Raw genomic sequence first — 15,862 nt, forward strand, 5'->3', positions numbered from 1 at the left:
TATACCACTAAAAGAATTTTCAATCTCTCAGGGCAACTGTTCCAAGTGCATAGCACTATAATGCACCATGATTGTTTCTTGTGCTTGTTCTTTCTCCTTTTATTCTTTGCATGCTGGGGGACATTGGGACTGATGTGCCTATGTTTACAGTTTTTATACCTTTGATGTTCTTTCTAAAAAAAAACTATCAATAAAAATCATTGAAATCAAAAACTAGCTATTGAGATCTGCATGAAAACAAGTTTATCAAGGGAGGAAAATTGCACTTACACACTGACATCTGCAAATTTTAGCAAACTTGCCTTTTAACAGTAAAAACTACTAGCATTGAATGGACATAGCAATGCTGGTGATAAATCTGTCTGTTCATAACACACAGTTGTTTTATACATACACTAAGACAGCAGCAGCCGTCTATTTACGGACTATGCATGGTGCACAGCATATTAGCTGTGGTTTGAGCCACCTCTTTCCCCTCCCTCTCCTTATGTGCAGCAACTAGATCTCTGCTCCATTGCACAGAGAAGGAGGGACTGACTGTTCAGTAGATCTGTGCCAGTATTCCTGAGCTGCAAATAGAGAGCTTGTCCTCAAGGCCTGTGCTGAACTGCATACAAAGGTACAGGTTTCTCTTGCAAATGATACTACATATTTCCATTCTAATGCTTTCTGATATTTTTGTGGCATCTGTTACGAAAAGCATAAGCACTGGCATAACTGACTCAGCTGAAAATAAACAACAGAGGCAATCATGGAATACATTTTAGGAATACTGGTAGACTGCACCTTGGTTAACAGCACAACTTGTATGGCATGCCTGTCTCCTCTTCATTACAGTACAATAAGCCTATGTCTGTGTAGATATTTAGGCCTCATGACTCTGACTTTTATTGTGGGCCCAGGATAAACAGCCAGCTATACTGTAGTAATGTATGGTTGTATGCTAGCTGTATACGGGTGCACGGTATGCTTATGTAAACTTATGCACACTTACAGGCATAGAAAACCTGGATGTACAAAAGCCATTTTCAGGGATACATGCTCGTGTGTATGGGTTTATGCAAAAGCAGATTATTGACCAGTGTACAGCCATTCCTTACTATGGGCAGCTGTAGTCTGATGCTGTCTCTCCTGGATGCAAAACACCAAGAATTTACATCACATACCTGAAAGCGTTTGTGTGCATAGGGCCTTAGGGTCCTTTCACACAGGCTTTCCGCCCAGTCGACTCCGCTTTGCTCAGTGGGGAATCGATCCCCCGATCCCTGCTGAGCATGCGGAGACAGACCTGTCAGAGACCCGCTCTCCTCAATGGGAGATCGGATGAAAACGGACCGCCTGTCCGTTTTCATCCGATCCCATCCCATTCTCCAGACGGATGGAAAATAGGGTTACCATCAGTCTGGATTGCATGGACAGGATCGGATTGGATAGCAGCAGGTGTCAGCCGGACATGTCACCGCTGACATGCGCTGGCCCATAGAGGTGCATGGATTGTCCGATCAGGTCCACCTGAAAAACTGACAGGCAGACCTGATCGGAAAGCTCGTGTGAAAGGGGCCTTACTCCTACCTCCCAACTTTGTAAGATGGGAGTGAGGGACACCTATTAGCAAAAAGATGCAGTCATAGGACGCAGGCCCTGCCACACCCCCTTCAAAGAGAATTAACCACTTAAAGACTAATGCCTCGTACACACGCAATGATTATCGGCCGACCGATCGTCCGACTTTTGTCCAGAGTTTGTGTTTTGTTGGTTTGAATGTGCCTAGACTGCACAGGAATTTTCTCGGCCAACAAAAATCTATTTCAGAAGTGATGTCATGTGCTGGTTTACTTTCCAGACATCCCAAGTCTCCCGCAAGTCGCGGGAAACTCTCGCTTTCCACCCTGAGCTCACGGACACCCGCGAGCTCAGGGCAATATCCCAGCTCTGTCTGTGTGTGAGTCAGATGACTCATCGATGCAGGCAGAAGAGTGTGTCAGCAAGCCTGCACGGAGCCGAAGTAGATCCGGCTCACAGGCGGAGTGATACGAGTCATGCACTCCGCCTGTGGGAGGAGCTGCAGAGAGCAAGCAGAGGCTTTGCTCTCTACTACAGCCACATCTTATACTCCAGGAGGCATTTTGGCGCGCGGGGGGACCAATCATCGTGACACCCCACTCTGTGACAGACACAGTGACCTAACCTGAGAGCAGCACCAGAGAGCCAGCACCTGAGACCAGTACCAGCAAATGACCAGCACCAGTGACCAGGCCAGTACCAGCACCAGTGACCAGCACCTGTGACCAGCGCCAGTGACCTGCACCAGTGACCAGGCCAGTACCAGCACCAGTGACCAGGCCAGTACCAGCACCAGTGACCAGACCAGCACAAGTACCAGCACCAGTAACCAGGCCAGTACCAGCACCAGTGACCAGGCCAGTACCAGCACAAGTACCAGCACCAGTAACCAGGCCAGTACCAGCACCAGTGACCAGACCAGCACCAGTGACCAGGCCAGTACCAGCACCAGTGACCAGGCCAGCACCAGTACCAGCACCAGTGACCAGGCCAGTACCAGTGACCAGACCAGCACCAGTGACCAGACCAGCACCAGTGACCAGGCCAGTACCAGCACCAGTGACCAGGCCAGCACCAGCACCAGTGACCAGGCCAGTACCAGTGACCAGGCCAGTACCAGCACCAGTGACCAGGCCAGCACCAGCACCAGTGACCAGGCCAGTACCAGTGACCAGGCCAGTACCAGCACCAGTGACCAGGCCAGTACCAGCACCAGTGACCAGGCCAGCACCAGCACCAGTGACCAGGCCAGTACCAGTGACCAGGCCAGTACCAGCACCAGTGACCAGGCCAGCACCAGCACCAGTGACCAGGCCAGTACCAGTGACCAGGCCAGTACCAGCACCAGTGACCAGGCCAGCACCAGCACCAGTGACCAGGCCAGTACCAGTGACCAGGCCAGTACCAGCACCAGTGACCAGGCCAGTACCAGCACCAGTGACCAGGCCAGTACCAGCACCAGTGACCAGGCCAGTACCAGCACCAGTGACCAGACCAGCACCAGTGACCAGGCCAGTACCAGCACCAGTGACCAGGCCAGTACCAGTGACCAGGCCAGTACCAGCACCAGTGACCAGTACCAGCACCAGTGACCAGACCAGCACCAGTACCAGCACCAGTGACCAGGCCAGTACCAGCACCGGTGACCAGGCCAGTACCAGCACCAGTGACCAGGCCAGTACCAGTGACCAGGCCAGGACCAGCACCAGTGACCAGCACTAGCACCAGTGAACAGCACCAGTGACCAGGCCAGCACCAGTACCAGCACCAGCACCAGTGACCAGGGCCAGCACCAGTACCAGCACCAGTGACCAGGCCAGCACCAGTGACCAGGCCAGTACCAGAGACCAGTACCAGTACCAGCACCAGTGAGCAGTACCAGCACCAGTGACCAGGTATACTGATTACATTTCATTTCATTATTCTCTGGTAGTGTTAAATTGGAAAGGGGGGGGGGTGCGCCGGCGACGTGTGTGCGGGGGGGGGGGCTCACCTCCCTGAAATGAGTTTTTGCAGGTTGGGATGTCTGACTTTCCGTGTGTTTTTTCTTCTCTGAGCATGCCCAGTCTTGCTCATCAGATTTTTGTCTGCCGAAATCTGTACTGACTGACGGAAAATCGGCCGTTGTGTTGACGGCTAACAAAAATTTTATAGCCTGCACACCAGATTTTTTTCGGCCGAAAAGTCAGAGTCGGTTGTCGGAAGCATCATACCAACAAGCCGAAAATCGGCCGATCGGACGTTGGCCGAAAATTCCCGGCCAATAATTGATGCGTGTGTATGAGGCATAAGCAAGCCTATTTCTGACATTTGTTGCTTACAAGTTAAAATCAGTATTTGATGCTAGAAAAAAATTACTTAGAACCCCTAAACATTATATATATATATATATATATATATATATATATATATATATATATAAAATATCCAATGGCTGCCACCGCACACAAATCAGGGATAAAAACTGCAGCGCATATAAACCAAAAAAGAGAGCGGCACTCAGGGGTCTTTAAAGGTAAACGCACAACAATGGTTTTAATCAACATTTCGATGAGGCACAAGCTCGTCTTCCTCCTAAGGAATATGAGCTAGTGCCTCGTCAATCGTTGATTAAAACCAGCATTGTGTGTTCACCTTTCAAGACATATTTTAGCAGAGACTCTGGAGAATAAAATGGCGATAATTGCAATATTTTATGTCACACAGTATTTGTGCAGTGGTCTTTTAAACACAATTTTTTTTAGGAAAATTCACTTTACTGAATTAAAAAAAAACTAAACAGCAAAGTTAGCCCATTTTTTTGTATATTGTGAAAAATGATTTTACACCGAGTAAATAGATACCTAACATGTTGCGCTTTAAAACTGCACGCACTCGTGGAATGGTGACAAACTAAGGTACTTAAAAATCCCCATAGGCAACTTTTTAAAAATTTTTAACGATTAGCAATTTAGAGTTACAGAGGAGTTCTTTTGCTAGAATTATTGCTCTTACTCTAACGATCGCGCCAATACCTCCTATGTGTGATTTGAACACTGTTTAAATTTGCGGGCGTGACTTACGTATGCGTTTTCTTTGGTGCGTGAGCACACGGGCATGGGGCGCTTTAAGAAACTTTTTTTTCCTATTTATTTTCTTTTTTTTAAACTGCCTCTTTTAAAAAAAATAAATTCTGATCACTTTTATTGCTGTCACAAGGAAAGTAAACATCCTTTGTGACAGTAATAGGCAGTGACAGGTACTCTTTATGGAGGGATCTGGGGTCTAAAAGACCCCAAACCCCTCCTCTGCACTTCAAGGTGTTCAAAATGCCAAGATCAGCGTTTCTGAATACTTTAGATTTTTTTAAATTGGCGCCGTTGGCTGCCAAGAAAACCGGAAGTAACATTGTGACGTCACATCCCGGTTTTTACATCGAGACCCGATCAAAGCCGAATCTGGCTTTGTTCGGGACTCCAGGCCACCTGACGGAAGTGGCGGGAGCGGGCAGAGCAGCGCAAGGTGGCGGGGGGGGGGACGTCCCCTCCCGCTGCTTGCGATAACAGATAATCAGATGAAAGCCAACTGTCCACTCCAAAAACGGTATTGGGCTAATGCATCTAGCTGCAGGCATCACTCCGGTACAACTACTTCCTCAAAATGACGTACAGGTATGTGATTTTGCGGGAACTGGTTAAACAAAAAAATAAATAAATTGGTTAAACCCACAAGTGCTTTTTTTTTTAGCACAATTGTTTCTTTAGATTTGGCTTTTGATATTTACAAATGTGGAAATTTAGAAAATGGATGAAAGGTCTAGCCCTGTAATATAATTTTTGACAGATAAATAGGGCATTTTATACACAGCTATATAGATCAGACCAAACTGAGGGACAAATGAGGAGGAAAGAGGGACTTTGTTCCAAATCAGGGACAGTCCCTTGAAATCAAGGACAGTTGGGAGCTATGCCTTACTGTACTGCTTTAACTTTGGAAGTATAAAGTAAAAGAAGCGGCAGTTGGATGTATAGCCATGAGCCGACCACAAAATGATCTTTCCATAAATGTGTTTGCACTGTTTGGAGGGTTGGGGAATCCTGACTGGATGACAAATTCAAAGATTCGACTTTCGTTTGAGTTATGTCAGCCGTAGTATAAGGTTTGCAGTGTCTAAAGACATAGATTTGTTTTTGTATTTTCTCCCATTATTGCGTGACCTGTATGGTCTCCTTTAACCACTTGAACCTCATGTGCCATTTTCAGGTGGGGGTGGGATAGTTGCAATTTGTCCAAGCGCTGTTTTAACATAACACCTGGGCTTAGTGGCTCCTCTGGGTCCAGGCAGCAATCAGTGCTTCAACAACCTGATTTTTCAGTAGCTCATCTCTAAGCACAGGAGCTGAATAGATCAGCACATGTGTTTGGGAACCTGCCACAGAGCTCCCTATTGCAAAGCACTGCAACACAAGGCATCTGCATTGTTTTTATAAAAAGTAAATAGGCTCCATTTTGTATCAAGGCGAGAGACTGGAAATCTGTGTGTATGTATGCCGTCCAACTTTAGATAGTAGGCAGGGCCACATTATGATAATTTTGGCATGGTTTAAAGTGGCGTGGTCAAAGAGTCTGATCTTACTTGCAGTACACACTGAGCATGTTTGCCACTGTCCTTGTTCCCAGAAAATGGTCTGTAATTACGGTGACAAAATTGAGAGCCCTGCACTTACATAAACCTCAGGACACATACAATTAAAAAAAAACTCTTTCTTCCATCACATATAATTTTCGGTGTAAACCTACCTTATAATGGAACCTAATTAAACACTTAATGGCTACATAGGAACTGGAAACCACTGAGACATAAAAAAGCATACAGAGTGTAGCAGTAAGGATTATGTTACATACATTGATCATCTATTTACAAATGCCCTATTTCTGATGGTCAGTGGCATACCCCCCAAAAACCAAATTAAATTGTGGTGCAAATAAATGCTAATGCACCAACCACATAAGTAGGTCTCTACCTCCCTAGAGAAATGTGAAGATATACTTGTTTAGCATAGGTAGTTCAGAAAATGTTCATAAGGAGTTCATAATGCTCCCATAGGAAGGGTGTTGTACTTCAGTAGGCAGCTACACCTGAGACAGGAACTAATCTATGAATTAAAAAAAAAAGGGGGCGCCAACTAAGTGCAGCATTAATTATTACAAATAAAAAGCCAAATGCAAACTCACAGAAATATAAAAACAAAGAGCTTGCAGCCATGCCATGTTGCATGGAAACCGCTTGTGACAGCAAACAGTGTGTTGTCAGTGAGAAAACTAAGTCCAATGTTCCAGGAAGTGAGGAGAGCCACTGTGAAAAACGGGGCAGGATGTGACGTCACACCTGGGGCGGGCTGGTTGCTATGTATGTATGCAACCAGCCTGCCCCAGCGGAGATTTTCGGAACTCCTATAGGCTCCTTTCTGAAACCATTGAAAATCATAAACAGGCAAACTCTATTTAATGGGGAGTGTGTGTGTGTGTGTGTGTGTGTGTGGGGGGGGGTATCCCGGGCTCAGCCAATAACAAATCAGCAATAAATAGGCAGTGAAAGGTGGAGAGAGGAAAGAAAAAGGCAAACACGAAACCACATCTCTTGCATATAATGCTGCTGTGAAAATCCTGAGCCAACCACTCACAACCAATAATAAAAACTGAAAAAAAGGAACTTTACCAAAAGTAACATGAAGAATTTATAGCAAATACATATAGAATACACGTGTGTATGTATGTGTATATATATATATATATATATATATATAAAAAATGCACATATAAAGGAAATGCATACATGAAAACGCATGTATAAAAACTGCATGCATAAAAACTGCATGCATAAACCTAAAAGAATGCTCTATTGGTATGTATGAGTGGGCAAGACTACCTAGCAGCTAATAGTAGTGATTATATAGTATAGATAATTGGTAAATATGGCATACCTCCCAACTTTCTGAGATGGGAAAGAGGGAAACTCTTTAGCACAAAGTGTAGACGGATATGTGGCCAATGAAGAGTCAAGGCCCGTACACATATAGCGATTGTCGGCCGTAAATATTCGGCCACCGTCCGATCGGCCGATTGTCGGCTGGTTAGTATGATGCTTCCGACAACCGACTGCGACTTTTCGGCCGAACAGAATCTGGTGTGCAGCCTTTAAAATTTTTGTTGGCCAACACCAGAACGGCCGATTGTTCCTCAGTCAGTACAGAATTCGGCCGACAAATAGCACATGAGCAAGACTGGGCATGCTCAGAGAAGAAAAAACACATGGAAAGTTAATCATCACATGACATCACTTCTGCAGTCGGCTGTTGTTGGCCGACAAAATTTGTGCGCAGTCTTTAGCACTTTTCAACCCGACAGGACAGCACCGGACAAAAGACGGCCGATCGTTCGGCCGACAATTGGTGCGTGTGTACGGGGCTTTAGGTAAGCAAAAAATGATTGACTAAACTCAAGTGTTTTTTTTCATCATTCTGATTCCTTTTGACTAGCTGTCTAAAACAATAATGTGATAATAAATAGGTCTGTGTGAAAGGTTTTGTGCAGTGTGACACTGGAGTTTAAGTATTGTATTTATTAATACAACTCAGAAGAAAAGATGGACAGAGGGATTTTGCTCCAAAAGAGGTCCCTCTAAGTTAGAGACAGTTTGGAGGTACTGTCGGGGGGAGGAGGAAAAAAATGCCCAGTGACATTGGTCAGTAGGATAAAAAAATTGCTCTGCTGTTGGTGGTCAGTGGAAAAAAAAATTCCTGGCATTGTTGGTCAATGGGAAAAAAATGCCTGGCGTCATTGGTCAATGGGAGTAAAATACCTGGAGTTAGTCATTGGACAAAAAACTGCTCTGTTTAATTGGTCAGCGGGAGAAAAAACTACCCCAGCCTCAGTGGGAGAAAAACATACCACAACATTAGGGAGAGGGACATTAGTGGTCAAAGCAAGAAAATAAATTCCCTGGAGTCAGTGTTTTGGAAAACAAAAGGCCCTGGGTATTAACGTCAATGTGAGGAGGAAGTGGTCTAGTGTCAACTCCTTTTTTCAGCCCTTATACACAACCCCCTTTAACCTGCCCACCACACCTCAGATTAGCTTCTAAAACCTCTTCACTTCAGACCTCAAATCAGCTCCCCTTCACCTACCCTTTTAGACCTCAGATGAGCCCCATTTACCTCCCCTTCAGACCTCAGATTAGCCCCTTCTCCTTCCCTTCGGACCTCAGATCAGCCGCCCTTCACCTCCCCTTCAGACGTCAAATCAGCCCCCCTTCACCTCCTCTTCAGACCTCAGATTGGCCCCCTTCACCTTCTATTAAGACTTCAGACTGCCCCCCTTAACCTCCTATTGAGACCTCAGATAAGCCCCTTCACCTCCTATTGAGATCTCAGATTGGCCCCCCTTCGCCTTTTCTTCAGACCTCAGATTAGCCTCCTTTCACCTCTTCTTCAGACCTCAGATAAGCCCCCTTGACCTTCTCTTCAGATTTAAAATCAGCCCCCCCTTAACCTTCAGTTCAGACTTCATATCAGCCTCTTTTCACCTTCTCCTCAGACCCCAGATCAGTGCCCCTTCACCTGCCTTCAGACCTTAGATCAACCCCTCTTCCTCTATTCCCTCTCAACAACCACTTCAGACCTTGGACTAGTGTGGTGCCTCTGAGGAAGTCTATTCTAGACTTTCCATGGTGCTTTGTGTCATGTGACCTGTTCCTCACAAGGACAAAAAGAAAGCAAATTTCCTCACTCTCCTTTGTGCACATCACTTTGGCAAAAGGTCAGATACTAGCTTTGGGTGCTGGAACAAGTTTTTCAGTACCTAGCACTGGGACATATAGTGGATCCACACGTTCCCGGATTTAGCTCAAATCCTGGGAAAGGCCTCAGGAAATTAGGGAGACTGTGGGGCATGTGTATTTCCTTTTTTTTCCGTATGTGTGGTACATTGGGGACATAGAATCTGACTGGTATAATTGAATGTCATTTTGTATGAAATAAGAAAACTGAAATATGTTTTTATGCTTTATTCATACATATTTTTTATCCTTGATAAAAACATCAGCAGTAAAAAGTACTTAATGTAAAACTTTTCAGCTGTAAAACCTGACATTTTAGGAAATAATGTAAGTTCTAGTATTTGTATTAGAGCTTCAAAGAAAATCATAAAATATATGAACATTGTTAATGTAGGAAAGACATATGAGGAGCCTTTTTTTATTACAGGAATAATGCAGCAGATACTATTTCGCTTTGGTGTAGTCATCACTCTTAACCACACTGACACTGAACTTCTGGTACTGGGATCACGAAAGGAGATGGGAGCCTGGGACCCTCAGTTTGCTGTTCCAATGAAGCCTACTCGATGTCCTTTGTCCACAATTGAACCATCTCTATGGGTAGGAGAGGTGTCCCTGGAAGAACCATATACTGAAAACTTCTGGTTCAAGTTTATAAAGAAAGAAGCTGGTGTCCTGATTTGGGAAGGTAAAATTGGTTAGAACCTTGTACCTGATATTTTGTCTGGAGATTTCATATGTTATAAATTCAGATATATGTAAATTATATATATATATATATATATATATATATATATATATATATATGTATCATTATCTCACAAAAGTGAGTACACCCCTCACATTTTTGTAAATATTTTATTATATCTTTTCATGTGACAACACTGAAGAAATGACACTTTGCTACAATGCAAAGTAGTAAGTGTACAGCTTGTATAACAGTTCAAATTTTCTGTCCCCTCAAAATAACTCAACACACAGCCATTAATGTCTAAACTGCTGGCAACAAAATGAGTACACCCCTAAGTGAAAATGTCCGAACTGGGCCCAAAGTGTCAATATTTTGTGCTGAAAAAGTGGTATAAAGGGTGCGCTGATGTGTCTGTAAGCCGCAACCAAAGGTCCTATTTACCTGGTATGAAATAATATGTGAATAAATTGTCTGGTGCGCTATAGACAAATGGTATTCAAATGTAATAAACACAAATGAAGTGAAAACACAAAAACAAACTTGTGTTGATCTATACTCAGAAATCGTGGTCCTGCATATGTATAAATGGGTGTATTAAATGTGACTATTATCCAAACAAAGTCCATAAGTGTCCATAATGTATAAATATAAAGAATGATGATGGATCCAAAATGAGAACCAACTAAGTGCTCAAATTAATTCCAAATGAAATATCTGTGATCCCACCACCTGTGAGGTATCTTCCTTACCAGACGGGTAAAAGTAAGGTGCGATAATCTCCCCAAAAGAATCTCTGTGAGGTAAAGGAAATCCAATGCTGTGTTCACCACGTGAAAAAAGTAAAATATCCAAGCCTCTTACCAGATGGGTAAAACAAAGCTCATGGATGCGTCCCTATAGGCACTGCCCTTTCTTCAATCACAGCAGATCAACCTGGGTATTCTGAGAAGCATACACTTATGGCTCCTACACTCTTCCACGATGTTCCACCAATGTTCACCTCTGTGAAGAGAAAGCCCATATAGGCATTATCCATGAGTTGGATGCTGCCCATGGCCCGTGGATTGGCCGCAGAACTTCACGGCACACTACAGCACGCTACGGCACTCTCCGATCTCAGTGGTCCTCCTCTGTATATAACAGGTGGGCCAATATTCTTTGTCTGCTTCCAAATGCCTATATTCAGAAAGTTGGTCTAAAAATGTATATTCAAAATTTATCAACCAAATCAATGACCTTTTAACTGTGGAGCTACTCTGGTAAGAGGCTTGGATATTTGGCTTTTTCACGTGGATTTCCTTTACCTCACAGAGATTGTTTTGGGGAGATTATTGCACCTTACTTTTACCCGTCTGGTAAGGAAGATACCTCACAGGTGGTGGGATCACAGATATTTCATTTGGAATTAATTTGAGCATTTAGTTGGTTCTCGTTTTGGATCCATCATCATTCTTTATATTTATACATTATGGACACTTATGGACTTTGTTTGGATAATAGTCACATTTAATACACCCATTTATACATATGCAGGACCACGATTTCTGTGTATATATCAACACAAGTTTGTTTTTGTGTTTTCACTTCATTTGTGTTTATTACATTTTAATATTTTGTGTTGCCACCATTATTTTCCAGCACTGCCTTAACTCTCTTGGGAATGGAGTTCATCAGAGCTTCACAGGTTGCCACTGGAGTAGTCTTCCACTCCTCCATGATGACATCTCAGAGCTGGTGGATGTTAGAGACCTTGCACTCCTCCACCTTCTGTTTGAGGATGTCCCACAGATGGTCAATAGGGTTTAGGTCTGAAGACATGCTTGGCCAGTCCATCACCTTTACCCTCAGCTTCTTTAGCAAGGCAGTGGTTCTCTTGGAGGGGTGTTTGGGGTCGTTATCATGTTAGAATACTGCCCTGTCCCAGTCTCCGAAGGGAGGAGATCATGCTCTGCTTCAGTATGTCACAGTACATGTTGGCATTCATGGTTCCCTTAATGAACTGTAGCTCCCCAGTGCCGGCAGCACTCATGTACCCCTAGACCATGACACTCACACCACCATGCTTGACTGTAGGCAAGACACACTTGTCTTTGTACTATTCACCTGGTTGCTGCCACACACGCTTGACACCATCTGAACCAAAATAAGATCATCTTGATTTCATCAGACCAGAAGACATGGTTCCAGTAATCCATGTCCTTAGTCTGCTTGTCTTCAGCAAACTGTTTGTGGGCTTTCTTGTGCATCATCTTTAAAAGAGGCTTCCTTCTGGGATGACAGTCATGTCGACCAACTTGATGCAGTGTGTAGCATATGGTCTGAGCACTGACAAGCTGACCCCCGCCCCACAATATTGACACTTTGACCCCAGTTTTGACATTTTTACTTAGGGGGTGTACTCACCTTTGTTGCCAGCAGTTTAGACATGAATGGCTATGTGTTGAGTTATTTTGAGGGGACAGAAAATTTACACTGTTATACAAGTTGTACACTCACTATTTTACATTGTAGCAAAGTGTCATTTTGTCACATGAAAAGATATAATAAAATGTCTACAGAAATGTGAGGAGCGTACTCACTTTTGTGAGATACTGTATATACTGTATGTGTGTGTGTGTGTGTGTGTATATATATATATATATATATATATATATATATATATATATATATATATATAGGTTTTTTTTTTTTAGCTGGAACTTGGTGGAACTCAGTTCTACCAGCTCTTGCTCAGGCCCTCTGCTCCCTGCTCACCACGTTCACTTGTAAACACAGAAGTTCAGCTTCTGTGTTTATAAGTGACAGCTTGTTTCCCAACGGCTCTGATCTCCTGAGCGGCTCCTACAGAGTGCAGGATGGGTACAAGGGATATGAAGGGGCCTGGGGTGCAGTGCAAATTCCAAAACCCCAACTGGATGATTTCCCTGCAAGAGAGAGAGGCAGAGCCACCCACAGTGTGTTGGGAGGTAATAAAACTGGCTGGGTGCTTCAGCTTAATACAGCAACACAAGTAAGACATGTGGAAGATGGTGGATCGTCTAAGGAGGGAAGGAGAAGATGGGGCAGTGGAAGGGGGGGGGGGATTGCATGCAAAGGTCAGAGCTGAATCGGGGTGAAAGTGAGATATGGATAGGGGATGCAGAGGTAAACAGCTGTGTAAGAAGTTGAAGTGCACCTCTGAACTCTGCACTGTGTATGCAGAACACCCTCAAACTCTGCATGTAGCACATCCCCGAACTCTGCACTACACCCTCTCCCAACTCAGAACTCAGGACTCTTTGACTACACCATTTAATATGGTTTGGAGGGTGTTTGTGGGGGTGAGGGGGGTTTTGGAGGGTCGTGGTTGAGTTCCTGCACCTATTTCCTCCTATTTCCTGAGAAAAAAGGCCGTGTGTTTATATATATATATATATATATATATATATATATATATATATATATACTTTATATAAACATATACCACTTTATTATCAAAAGTATTGGAATGCCTGCCTTTACATGTACATGAACTTTAACCACCTAAGGACCACCTTACGTATATTTGCTGTGGCAGGGTGGCCCTTAAGTGCAAAATCATGTACCTGTACGTAATCTCTTCCATCTGCCCTGTGGTGCGCATGCACGCTGCCACGTGCGATCGTTCAGAGGAATGACAGAATCTGCCTATGTAAAGACAGACCGTCGTTCGGTCAGACAGGAAGAGAGAGATCTTGTGTTCCTACTAATCAAGAACACAGATCTCTCTCTTCCTGCAGTCAGCCCATCCCCCACACAGTTAGAAAGCACTGCCTAGGAGTACACATAACCCATTGATCTCCCCTGATATTAACCTCTTCTCAGCCAGTGACATTAGTACAGTGACAATGCATATTTTTAAGCACTGATCACTGTATTAGTGTCATTGGTCCCAAAAAAGTGTCACGGGTTAGTGTCAGATTTGTCTGCCGTAATGTTAGAGTCCTGCTAAAAATCGCTGATCGCTGCCATTACTAATAAAACAATAAAAAATATAAAAAGTACATAAATCTATCCCATAATTTCTAGACGCTATAACTTTTGCGCAAACCAATCAATATACGCTTTTTGGGATTTTTTTTTACCAAAAATTTGTAGCAGAATTCAAATTGGCCTAAACTGATGAAGAAATCTGATTTTTTACATTTTTTTATTGGATGTTTTATAGCAGAAAGTAATATATATATATATATATATATATATATATATTTTTTTTTTTTTCCTAAAGTTGTCAAAATTTTTTTGTTTAAAGCGCAAAAAAAAACCTGCAGAGGTGATCAAATACCTCCAAAAGAAAGCTCTATTTGTGGGGAAATAAAGGACATACATTTTATTTGGGTATAATGTCGCACGACCATGCAATTGTCAGTTAAAGCAACACAGGGCTGTATCGCAAAAAATGACCTGGTCAGGAAGGGAGTAAAACCTTCTTGGGCTGAAGTGGTTAATGGTATCCAAGTCTTATCAAAAATAAATTTACAGTAAAAAGTAGGCCACACCCCTATTGTAATACAAGAAAAAATGGGGGAAGAAAAAGATGGGGTTTTGAAGGCCTTGATGAGTGTAATGTTCTGGTACCTTTGGTACCCTAAATTACACTTTCTACAAGTGTATGCGCCCCACCATTTACTTTTGGAAAGGTGCGCATACACCTTTAAGACTGGAGCTGTCATCACCCAGCGCCGGACTAGATGGCTATTTAAAGCGCCGGTTCTCACTCACATGTGTTCGTTCAAACACCTTTACCTGGATGCTAACCTTGCTTGAAGCTTCCATGCTTGCAAGCTTACTTCGCTGACGGAACCTCGCTGCGCTGATCCCTGTATCCCGCTACTGGATCATCCGCCTCTCCTGAAACACCCTTCGGCTGTATCGCTAATAGTGCTAAGTACCCCGCAGGGGAATTCTCTATAAACTTATACTAAGCTTACACTATCTAGCTCTGCATAGTAAAGACTGTTTATCACATCTGCATAACTAGATTGCTAGCTCTTGAGACTACTGCTACTTTTCTGCACTGGGTTGATCTCTTTTGTATGTCCACCTGCTATTCTGTCATCTGCTACCATACAACATTGCTAAACCTTCCTGCATCCATCTGTTACTGTCTCACCTTCAAGTGTCTATCACCTACCACCTCCACTCAACCTATCCCTCAACCTTCATCATTGTGTTACCACATACATAAAGTCATTCTAGGAACCAGCTTGCTAATTGTGTGTATTTACTGGCTGAAATAAGACCTTCCACACATGATGAGTCATTGAGGTTGGGAATGGTATCTCAGCATATCTCTTACATGACTACTGACGTGGAACTATTTCTGCAGCTGAAAATCCACACCATATAAGAAACGCAGAAGCGTTACAATGAGGTGATCAAAATATGATGCAACACAGTAAATTAATTAAAATACATATTTATTTGTTCACATAAAAAGGCATGTACCAACATGCTCCAAAGACATACATACACATAACAAACAACATCACATAAAATTAAGAACACAAATTGGATAACCAAGTGGTGGGTCTCAACAAGAAAGGAAGGAATTGGTCGCTGTGCCTCCAACGCGTTTCGCTTGGTTTTGCTTCTTCAGGGCTTAAGAGACCAGAGAACCAGCTAGTGTTCCACTAAGTGCAGGACCATAGAGCGGGCGGAATTCCCTCTATAGGCTCAAGTAATATAGCAGGTACAGGGAGTATATCAATAAGCAGTGATGGTATAATAATATGTGCATAGCCTTATAGGATCTGTATATGCATAAAACATTG

The 15,862-nt window shown here is 43.4% G+C and overlaps 1 protein-coding gene across 2 annotated transcripts in view; it reads left to right on the top strand.

Annotated features, from left to right (window-relative positions):
- The first annotated feature begins 493 nt into the window (after positions 1–493).
- The window catches only part of EPM2A (EPM2A glucan phosphatase, laforin), a 202,291-nt gene continuing 186,922 nt past the window's right edge, over positions 494–15,862 (top strand). The window contains exons 1-2 of one of the 2 annotated variants that reach the window (XM_082248846.1): positions 494–619; positions 9,807–10,067. In XM_082248846.1, the coding sequence (XP_082104972.1) occupies positions 9,812–10,067 (256 nt within the window). In that variant the 5' untranslated portion in view covers positions 494–619; positions 9,807–9,811. The remainder of the gene's footprint in view (positions 620–9,806; positions 10,068–15,862) is intronic. The other variant, XM_082248847.1, reaches the window with a different exon arrangement.

This window comes from Pelophylax lessonae, assembly GCF_965119305.1.
Source record: "Pelophylax lessonae genome assembly, chromosome: 3".
NCBI lineage: Eukaryota > Metazoa > Chordata > Amphibia > Anura > Ranidae > Pelophylax > Pelophylax lessonae.